The sequence below is a fragment of the Cariama cristata genome, unplaced genomic scaffold (genome assembly GCF_000690535.1).
Source record: "Cariama cristata isolate BGI_N322 unplaced genomic scaffold, ASM69053v1 scaffold2864, whole genome shotgun sequence".
In the NCBI taxonomy this organism is placed as follows: Eukaryota; Metazoa; Chordata; class Aves; order Cariamiformes; family Cariamidae; genus Cariama; species Cariama cristata.
Genome location: NW_009611024.1, coordinates 34,911 through 46,507, shown reverse-complemented (window position 1 = coordinate 46,507; position 11,597 = coordinate 34,911). Strand labels below are relative to the sequence as shown.

General features: G+C 37.9%; 1 protein-coding gene across 1 annotated transcript in view; it reads right to left on the bottom strand.

The window, feature by feature from the left end:
- Positions 1 to 1,455: 1,455 nt before the first annotated feature.
- Positions 1,456 to 11,597, bottom strand: part of ESRP2 (epithelial splicing regulatory protein 2) — a gene marked incomplete at its 5' end in the record, with an annotated part of 44,364 nt that continues 34,222 nt past the window's right edge. The window contains 2 exons of the mRNA XM_009698070.1: positions 1,456 to 2,847; positions 5,832 to 5,943. Coding sequence (XP_009696372.1) covers positions 5,854 to 5,943 — 90 coding nt within the window. The remainder of the gene's footprint in view (positions 2,848 to 5,831; positions 5,944 to 11,597) is intronic.

Genomic DNA, 11,597 nt, shown 5'->3' with positions numbered 1-11,597 from the left:
TTCTCCCACGCTGCTTTTAGGCAAGACCGCAGAGTTTTCAATACAAGCAAGAAAGTTCAGGGGAAGAGCATCTTCGGGTCTGGCCTGTTGTCAGACCCCTGCCTGGGGGTCTCTGGTCTAACCACAATGCTGTCACCACCCTTACAGTCATTTTGCACAGATAACTTCCAAAAAAATGTACGCCACTCACAAGTCCCACATGTTAGGTTTTATACACACACAAACGCACAGCCTGAAATGGCCCAGTTCAATTTCTATAACGTTTCCACCATCTCAGGCTAAATGGGGGTTAAACACAGAAGCTGGCGATAGCTAAGCCTCTTTTTAATAGACAGCTAGATACAGACTTTGCACATGGCAGAGGCTGTTAGTAAATTCAGTTTGTGTTAGCGTGGGACTGCACTTAAACTGCGATCATTGTTGGCTAAGCCCTAAAGGTGTCACAAGAGTAAGGGGAATGTGTACATCTGAAACACGGCTGATGTGTCACTTGAGGTGCTCCATTCCAGCCCTGGCTCAGCTTGCCCAAACTGCCAAGGAAGGAGCAAGAGCACGCACAGACAACAACAGCAGGAGCTGTGAAAAGACTAGATGCTTTGAGTAGATTAAGCATCATTTTAGCTTACAGAAAACCACAAGTTCCTTACGAGCCATTAAGAGAAAGAGAAGATGCTTCAACTCATGGCAAAGCCAGAAGCAAGAGGTGACTGGCTGGACCATAGCAGAACGTAACAAAAGGACTGGTAGCTACGTGGCATAGGTACTGTATTGTTCAGGATAGAGATTCCCAAAATTTTTAAAAGGGAAAAGCATTCTCATCAAAGGCACAGTGAGAATGTTAATTATAATGGTGCAGTCCCCTCTAGTATCCAAATTACTTTAAAAGTAAGATTTTTGGTAGACTTCACCAAAAGAAATCTTGGAAACAGATTAATGCAAACAAGTCCCACTTTAAAATAATGAAAAAGCTTTCCCTCCAGTCCCACCTAATTGTGATAAAACTTCAGTTGGGAGGTTTTAATGATGAAATGGCATCCGGCACAGGATGCTTCTGACTAGAGAGAAACAAACCTTATTATCTTAATATGATTCCCCTCCTACCTCCATTTTTACTACAGAAAGGTTGTCTGGCTCCATCATGACACAAACATAGCATTTTGGGTTGCGCCGAAAAGCGAGTGACCCATTAGGTCAATTAAATCCAAACATGAACACAATTTCAAGTCAAATACTTCATTTCCTCTGGCACTGGAACAAGAGAACTAAGCATGTAAACTGTTACATCACATTGCCTAAAAAGCATTCCACTACAACACACCATTCTCACAAGGTACATATGCCTACCTAAATCTAGGAGAAATAGAAAAATGAGTAAAAGGTTATTTATCAGAGAACGGTACCACATGAAAATACATTAAAACAAAGCATAAAGTTATTTTCAAAAGCCAATGCACATCGTAAGCATCTCTTTTATTTGTTGTAATATAAAGAAGCATACATCATTCAGTTCTTTTAAGTACAACTCAAATTGTACACTAACAAAAAAGATCAATTCAGGCATCCGTGAACAAGTCACAACAGGATTCATTACATTTTGCTCTGCTGGTATTGCACTTGGAATGGTTTTGAAGTAAGGCACAGTAAGAACAAAGTCATTTAGTGCTTCTACAGCAGATGTCTTTTTTTAAACACATGCTACATGACGTAAAAGTACTTCTTCTAGCTTATGTATATACACACACAGGGAAAAAGAAAAAAGCATGCACTAGAGGATTTAGATTTCAACATATCTTGTTGTTTCATAATATACAAATAAAGTAGTTTAAAGATGTAAACAAATTGCATGCACATAAACTAGAGCAAAATCTTTAATACAGTATCCGAAAGCTATTATGCTTAAATAAAAAAATATAACTTATTAGTACTCAGGTTTATGTGCCATTTTTGTCCTGTAGAGATTAAAAATCTGGGGCTGGGGGCAGGGAGTTATGGGTAGGCAGGGAAGATTTTTCTGGTTTTGCTGTTTTGTTTTTTGGTTTGGTTTTTTTTTGCTTTACACATTGGCAGCAGTATATTGTTAAGAAAGACAAATATGGCTTTTGCAAAACAATGTATAATGAAAACATGAGAAAGCACAGTTGCATTTGGGGTCCAGCATCCTGGTATTTTCCAGTCAAGAACAAAACAAAACAAATCAATATGATCTGTGCTTCGAACTGGGAAAGCTACGCATTCCAAAAAGACCTTTCTAAAGACATTTGAACTCTACAAAACCCACTTTGTCAAGTGTAAACTCTTAAAAACTAAACACAGAAGAATCTGAATGACTCAAGCTTCGGTTCCCACTTCAAATGCTATGAACAGGTTTCTCCCATGGCTGCGATAGCTGAAGTGCTATTAGATTGTCTTCAGAATTAACTAGATGCCAGGACTAGGTTTGCTTCTTTTCAAACAAGAACATTAGAAATGAAGTAAATTAACTGCATAATTTTTGGTTTCACTTTATCTTTGGCATAGGATACGCCATTCTTCAAATTAAGTACAGGACATGTACCACTCTACATTCCAACATATTATGCTGAAAAGGCACATTTGCTGCTGCCTGGGTGGCAAGGGAAGACTTCTTATTTTGCAAAAGGCACGGTGTTTAGTGCGATGTTCTTTCCCCATCCCCCAAAGAGTGTTTAGTTAGACCAGGTACAGTTCTACATAGCGGCTTCCCAGGAGCTGTCCGTTTTTCTCGGCCACTGCTTTCTTAGCTAGATCCAGGCTTGGAAAAGTCACCAATGCCTCTCCACTGGGCTGGCCACTAAAGTTGTAAAGCACAAGGATGGAATCTGCATGAAGCTGCAATGGTACAAAAAGACAAAAGAAAAAAAACACCTATTAAGACCAGAGACCACACCTGGAAATGCAGTTTTTAATGCTGTGGACATCTCATTCACTCCACTCCTGCATCTGTGGCGAAAAGATTCTGGTTGTGAGAATGGGAAGGAGGAGAAGTGACCGAAGATTAAAAGAATTCAGCTTTTAGCTTGGTGAACAGCAGCAGCTCTTATTCTGCTGGTGTGCTGAACAGAATGATGTAGACATAATTCCATGCAAAGATTTTGCTAGAGAAGTAATTCAGATTAAAGGTTGATAAGAAAAGAAAGACTTAGATGTTAATAAACGGTAAATGGAGCAAGAGTCCAGGCATTCAGTGAATAATTCTTGTACTACGTGAACTACTGGCCAAGTGACAAAGGCTATAAGGCATGTCAATACTCACACACAAATTTAAAAAAAAAAAAAAAAAATAGAAAAAGATAGAGCTGTATGACAGTTCTGTGTTGGGAGGATGAGCTGAACTTAACACAGGCGAACAATGCACGAAAGATTGGTAAAATTTGGTGCAGTCCAACAAAATGAAAGAAATCTTTATGTAACTTTAACAAAGCTAAGAAAAAAGCAGGAGAGCAAATGAGATTATTTAGTCATTGGAGTTGATTTGCTTTGGAGTGCATTGTCCTTGTGAATTCTTAAAAGGTAGTTCAAAAATGCTGAGTTTAAAGCAGATGCCTCTCTCTGTCTGCCCTATGGTACCCCAGCCACTTCTCATAACATGCTGGAAGTCCTTCCAAGCCAAGTTTGGAAGCCCTGTTTGTTGGATAGAAATGAATCTCAGTAAGTTTCAAAACCAAAGGTTGAAGGATCAAAAGCTCAGCGTACAAAGTTAGTTTTTGGAGAAATCAGTGCCAGACAAAACATACAGTCTCTGCTGGAAAACCAAGCAGTTTTATGAGTATTAACCCAATTCAAGTTAAGTTCATGTGATGTATGTCCTTGTGAGTTTTTAAAAGGTTAAAATATTGATAGGTTTCACTTTTTGTAGAATTTATGCATGCCTCGTATGCTGCAAGAAATATCAGACTTCTCAGTTATTACCAGTAACAGTTTCTGATCAGCTTTACATTCAAACATACAAAAATAAAGCAAGTACATGCCACAGCTTCGCTCACCCAAACACTTAGCAGGCAGTAAAAAAGTATTCTTAAGATAAAAGCAACAGCACACTTCAGAACTTAAAAGCATGCATAAGATAGTACAGACTTCATATAATTTCTTCTCACAGAACTAGAGTTAGTCAAGAAATAGCATGCAAAAAGAAATTCAAAGACAAATAAAAAACATCATGTCTGAAGCCCAGTTCAGGTTTGGAAGTAATCTCGGTTTATTTCAGAGTAACACTGTGCTCAAAGAGAAAGTTGCACACAGTTTGGGATAAGCCACAAATCTGAGCTAAAAGATGGTCTGCTCTAAACCAGCTCCTTGCTGTGAATCCATATGGGATCAAGCCACTTACCATCAGTCCTGAATGTAAGTTTAATATTGCAGTTCAGAGTCAGCTGAAAACGCACATGGAGCACAGTTAGACCTCTGAGCACAGAGGAGAGTTTTAATAAGTTGTTTATATGTCAGCACTGGTGTAATACCAACGTTAGGATCTGGAAATTCACATTATAAGAGTTGCACAGAAAGTCAGCAGAGAAGTTCTGCAAGCAATGTAATTAAAAGAGTTAAATAAAACCCTTCTGTTTCATTTTAAGACAGGCTAGTTTTAGGTTCTTATTTACATAGATTTAGAGATGGAAATAGATTTTGTTTATGTACATTTTTTAAAAATATTGATTCAAATCTGTACAAATATTTTTTCTAGATGTTTTGCTCTAGAAAGAGTGATCTGCATTATACTACTTTGGACCGCTTAGAATTCAGGATGAGCTACTCCATGAATTATTTTCTAGTCAAAGACTGTTTCCATCTCATACATAGTAGAACCCTATTGCTATTCTGGTTTTCTAGTTAATCTGGGTAAAACAAGAGAGTCAAAGAGATCGTCCAAGGTCACATAAATATGGAAATGCTTAGAGTAATAATGGGTGCTCTTCTGTACACCACCAGACCATGCAGTCTCTAGCCTATCTTCTTCCTAGCGGATCTAACGGTATCATGACAAACCAACCAATTTGAAAACAACTGAGTTGATGGTGATTATGTGAAGACAGTTTTAACTATGAAGTAATTCTATTAAGGTACAGTATTTGATTACCATTTTTTGTACTGAAAGTTTTGTGTGTTTTAAGGAAGAAAAAAAAGTAACTAGTCAATAGCATTTTGAATGGAATACAATAGTATTGGGATGTCACGAATTTCACATAGGTCACAACAAAATTTCTTTAAGAATTATGTGTTAGTGCCAAAAAATGCAGGCAAGTTTACCATTAGCAAATTTAGTTAGTTGCATTACAAAGCCACTATGCCAAAGAAACCTCTTCTAATAAAAAAAAAAAAAGGAATAGTTCACATTGCATTAGGGAGGTCAAGAAACGGAGAAATTAATCTCTAGACAGCTATAAGATACAGGAAAGAGAAAGCCAGAGGTTTGGGGTTTTTTGTACACACATTTGTGTGCACCTTGTAGCCATATCAAGAAAAAAATCATTTTCTATCATTTTCTACCACTATGCTAAAAACAAAATATTGGACTGAAAGCTTCACATGAGAAACAAGCACTAATAAACCCTTCTGGAAGTTTAATACACCAGCTGCGCAGAAGCAAGCAATCGCACTACCTCCACCACTGCTATCCCATCAACTACAGATCACAATTGGCCTGTTTCCTTAGGTTAGTTGATTTTTTTATTAGGACAAAAGCAGAAAGATTAAGGCAAGGATCCCAATGCAAGCTAAGAAGGGGAAAAAGCCATAAGCAAAACACTCTGTCAGCAAGCCCTTCTTTCCCTTCCCATTCACCACTGGAGATGCAGTTTCTGCCAGTCACATCTTACCTTCTTCAGAAGTTACAAAGAGTTACAAACAGACCCACTCTTTCGGTGCTTGTAACACACTCCTTGCTTGATCGCTCAGCTGAATAAGGCCATTGTAGTCATCAGGTGCATACTACAGTACAAGTGTGATATATGATAATCAGCAAGAGAAGGAACAGTTCTGGTACAGCAAGCCACACAGATGATCATTTGCAACCATAATTAAGAGCATCAGCTATAATAACTGGCAGGAGACAGTGAATTTGACAGATATTGGGTTTATGCAAGACCCAAAAAAAAAAAATACATCAACTGAATTACTGGTTGTAGAAATGGATTTAAAGTAAACGCATGTGAGGAATATTCTAAACTGTATATTTGAACTATTCCTTATCAAGGAAGGGAAATAGTTCAGACCATGAAGTGCTCCTTTTTTCCTTCTACTCATGAGATGGCAGCATCAGGTAACAAAACTCCTCAGTTTGCACAATCATGCTTCCACTAATGACTCTCACTGGGACATATGAGCATCTTCCAGCATGCATACTGAAGTGAGGGATTAGAAGAAGTGTACGGATCTCATTCAGATCTTTTATGCAGTTGTGGAAATAAACTGCAGCTTCTTTAGGGTAGAGTGATAAACACTTTAGCTGCATGTAATACTAGCATTACATAGACTACACCGGTGTAGTTAAAGAAAATTGATGTCCTGGCATGAATGCACTTAAAAGATAAAACAGCATTTATACTAGTATAGTGTATTTCCATATAGGAAAAATAAATAAACTATACAGCATAACTGCATCATGATAGATTTGTAGTAGAAGAATATTAAAATAAAAATAGTGACTGTAGAGTACAGTCACACCAATAAATTAAAGCAAAAAACCCTACATGTGGATCAGATCTAAGAAATATTTGAGATCCTGAATCTGAACAGTAATCATGCATACTATTGGAGGGCCTGGTACAAATATGAAATCTATAGTCAGAAAATAGATCTTGGGGAATATGAAACATTATTTTGTATCCATCTCACAATCTTTGCAAATTACATATCCTGGAAAGAGATTGAGCATTCTTGCACATGCTACAGAGAGTAGCTCCTGTAATCCAGAAGGCAAAATGTTTAGCATAACCCAAGTTACAGAATAACCTTTCAGTGGCAAGAAGAGTTTCCTGTCTCCCCCAAAATGGCTGTTTTGTACTAACATTTTAGAGGATTGCCAAATGCACACAATGTAGACATACTATGCTGCCTTCCTTTGATATTTCTATAATACAAAAAGTCTCCTGCCAGCTTAGGGAGAAAGAGGTATTCTATTTGGGCATATAGGACACATTGTATCCATCCAAAGTGAAGTTGAAAAGAAAAATGACCATCACAGTATACACCTTCCACAGAGAACAATAACCAAGAGCCCAAGGAACGTAAAAGAAAAGAACCCCCCAGAATTTTTACTACTGAATTCTAGCCACCTTCACATCTAGACCCATGCCATTAAGTAAAAGACAAATATAAGAAGTATTTTCTAGATAGTCTCTGCCAGGGCAACCAGATCGTGCAAATATTAGATTTATCAGTTCCCAGACCTGCCCTTGAAACAAATCTACAAAACGTAAGTTTACTCTTTGGAAGGAATGTCTCAAGATAGTACATACTTTAGATTATCAGATGTACAGTAGGTAAAGATCTATAGTCTCAGGTGAGGGACAGTGTTTAAAAGGTTACACTTGAAATGAATGTGGAAACAAATGTGGAAAACTTGAAAGTGGGAAAACTACCCTGCACAGAAATGTCAAAGTTGTCAGAGCTTAGGCCTAGGCCTAGAGAGAGAGAGAGAGAAAGAAAGAAAGGGGGGGGCGGAAATAAAAATACCTAGCAATAGAAGCAACTTCTAATCACAAGAAAGATAGGTAAAAGACTGCAGTTAATTAAAACTGAACTTGTGGAACAGTCAATTCTTCAAACTTACAGATTTCAAAAAGTGGTACTGCAAACCAAGCTAAAAAATAAAGTGGGGAATTCTTATTCTCTGTGAATGAAATTGAAACTACCCTAACTTGACTGAGGAAGTACATGATCGTGAATACCTCTGATTCTGTCTGCATTTCAGAAATCCATAAGAACAAACCAAAAACATCCCATCATGCAGGAGAAACAGTATAAAGCCAAGGGTAAACCTATAAACTCACTGCTCGAAGTGGAAATACAGTTTTGCTAGCTTCACCTGCATTGCAATAGGCCAAATTCTGCTGACATTTAGATTTGAAAAATAACATCTAGTGATTTAGCCCCCCCCGTATATCCAGTTGCAAGTTCACCGAGCTACATTCTAGTAGTTTGTTTCCTGTATAAATGCTATTGAGACCTAAGACAGTAAGATAACACTGAGATAATAGGAAACTTTATGTTGTACTTTCAAATACCTACCATTAACACACAAGTAACTGGTAAAAAGTTACCAAATACTGCAATAGTTTCCCTTAAATTTAAGTGAAATAAAGTTAAAAGCAAACCTCGCGGTTAGTGCCTCCACTACCCTCCTCTTATCCCACTATCATCTCATTCCCACCTTCCTTGCTTCTGTGAACTGAAACACAGCCTCTTTCCTCAGAGCTGCTGCCTTATCCCCTCCTCCCTTTGAGCTCACAGCTCTTGGGGGATTGGACTTCCCTTCCAACCTAAAAGATTCTGTGATTCTTTCTCACCCAGCGGTTTCCACTTACTCTCAGTATGTCAACAGTAACATTAAAATATAGTGGTGCACCAGAAGGACGCAGTAGCGAATCTTGCTTTTTAAACCATTACTTAATCTATGAAATACAATCTCTATCAAAGTTTTCCTTCATCTCATCCCATTAAATTGGATATTCTCACAGGCTCATAGATGATGAGCAGGGGAGACCTATTTCCTAGAATGACTGCAGGAGAATGCAGAAATAAATTCAGACAATAAAGCAATTTCTCTTTTGCCGTTGAAGCAGCCATCAAGAAGCCTAGCTTAGTCTAGTAAGGAAGATTGCACAGAATACCATTGTTAAATTACGGACTCCATTAGAAAAGTCAGCCTCAGAGTTAAGCACATCAAGATATGGTTCTCAGCATACCCTCTGGTGCTATACTGACTTCTTCCAGTGATCAGAGATGGGAGCTAGCATCAAGAAAACTAAACATGGAAACTAGGTATGGGATAAGGTTTGCATTTAGAACCTAGGCAAAAGAAGCAAAATAGAACTTTTGCAAGTGGCTACTAAATAAGATTCTGGGGTCAACGATTAGCTCTACGGTAGGCTGCAAGATGGCAGGTAGAATATGCATATATACTGGGGAAAAAAACCAAACCACTTTTTTCCCAACTGGGAAAAAAACAAGGGGAAATGAAAGCTAAAAATAGTTCCCACCTGGAAAGGAAAACATCATAGGCAAAATGGCCTCTTGGATTGCAGCTCCAATTCTAGCCTGACCGATAAACTTTACCACAGAACAGTTCCCAAAGGGAAGAAATCCATCCCTCAGACTTCAGAAAAAAGTTTAGACGTAGTAACTCGGGAACACAGAATCTGATTTAATGACTAGGTAACTGTAACCTTTGGCACAAGAGTCAGGAGAAATACCCTGAACTGGCTTTGCCACTAAAGTATACCAATCGTACCTTGAGTGCTGACACAAGCACTGGCAACCACCTGAATGCTCTGTGGAACAGATGCTACCGGAATGTTTTGTGGAACAGACAGTGAAATATGTAACGTCTCTTCCCAAAAATACAGCTTGAAGATGGTGTCACTTAGCCTCTTGCTTCAAGCATGGGAGGTAACAGACAGAAAGAGTAACCACTAATTTACTAGACCCAGTCTCACAGATGCTTTCTCCACACAGCCAATGTTTCCAGGCGGAAGATAAATTTAGGAATAAAGCAAAACAAACAGCATACTCTATTCTGAGCGCGTGGAGGTGAGTATATAATAATGTCTGTATTACCAGATGACTTCAAATACCTGTAAGTGGGAATTCTTCCTCTTTTCCCTTCCCTTGCCTAATCAGAAGGTGCTATGCCTAGGATTGGCACACAGACAACGGGGTATCCCTCTCAGACTATGAAGCGTCAGATTTCAAAAGGAACCCATAGGAAATAGAGAATACTTCTTTGTTCAAGCATGCATTTCAGAGAAAAAACACTAATCCCTAAAAAGTCAGTAACAATGAAGCCCGGTGTCCTGATATAAGAGAGAAATGTTGTTAATGCCCTTGGAATTTAGCCATCCATCTACTTCCCTTCACTTCCTTATTACTGTTTTAAGCACAAGGCACCCTCCTCTCCCCCCACGCCAACAACGAGCTTTGAATTCTGGGTCTCAAGACTTGGGGGATTAATATACTGCAAAAGCTCTTTTCAGCTGCAGATAAAAGGTACCCTAAGCCCAGTACAGGTTTAAAGAACAGTATTTATTTTAAGCTTCTCCTACATAAAAACATGTACACAAAGAAGACCCTACATTTCCATCCTAATCTTTTTCAGCAAATTCAGGAGGCTTTAAATAAAGCTCAGATGGTGACTGTAGCCCCAAAGCCGTAGTCTTCTGCTAGTTTATTTTTTTTACTAGTCCTCAATGAAACATACGCCTAAATAGCAAGCCTGCTTTCTAAGAATTAATCCACATAGTCTTTTTCAGGCAAACACAAGTTCACTTTACTTTCATGCCAACCTCCAAGAAACTGGGCAACTACTACTAAATGCATGCTGAATCCTAGCTAAGATAACAGTTGTGAACTAACTTTTGGCCAGCTAAGACCATAGGCACAGTTAAACTGCACCTACTTACGTATAAACCCAATAGTTCTTGTCAGAATACCAACTCTGTCAATGTTAGCAATAAACCTGCATTCTCATAAGAAGCAAAAAAAAGTTAGTTCATTATTTAGAGACTAGAAATATTTCTTATTGATTAATTCAGTGGCTAAAGAGTAATATCCATTGAGGATTTAGCCAGTAAATAAAAATAATTTTAGGGAATTTTTTTTTTCTTATATGCACAAACAACTTCACGTAAATCCATCACCCAACTACTACACCTGTTCCTTCCTTACTCACTTGATTTCTCTCACTGCTTCTACAACCATATAGAATGATGGCCTAAAGTAACACTGAGAAGTCTGTTGCATGTAATTACTATTTTTGCACCACTTCTTCCTAATTTTTCCCCATAGGATCTGAAATATTAATTATCTTTCTTAATTCTAGAAAGGTCTCTTCACAATCACATATTTTTCAAATTATAATGGAAGGTTCCTGTAAACATCTATAGATCCCTTACCTTCAACATAATGCCCAAAGACCAGCATCTGTTGAGCAGCTGGTGTTTTAGCACCTGTCAGAGCAACTACTGTCATTCCATTGTCCTAGAATTGTATGGTGGGGTTTGTTGTTGTTGTGGTTTTGGTTGTTTCGGGTTTTTGTTGTTTTTTTAAGTATCCTTTAGCTATGTATACAGTATATGATTGGAGTCAAATCAATAGCCCTGTTGCACTACAGTACAACTAAAAAGCAGTTTAACATGAATTATTTCCTGATTCAGATTACTATTATTAGCTCTTTTGAAGATTATGGTACACTACAACATTACACAGAAAGGTGATGCGAAAAATTACCATCTCCAAGATCTACTATTAAAATTCTTTACAAGTTTTTCAAGATTGTTTAATGCAAGATACATTAAACACATGCAAGCTAGAAGGAATTTTCAACAATAAAAACAAGACAGCAGAACTACAAGAAGAAATCAAGC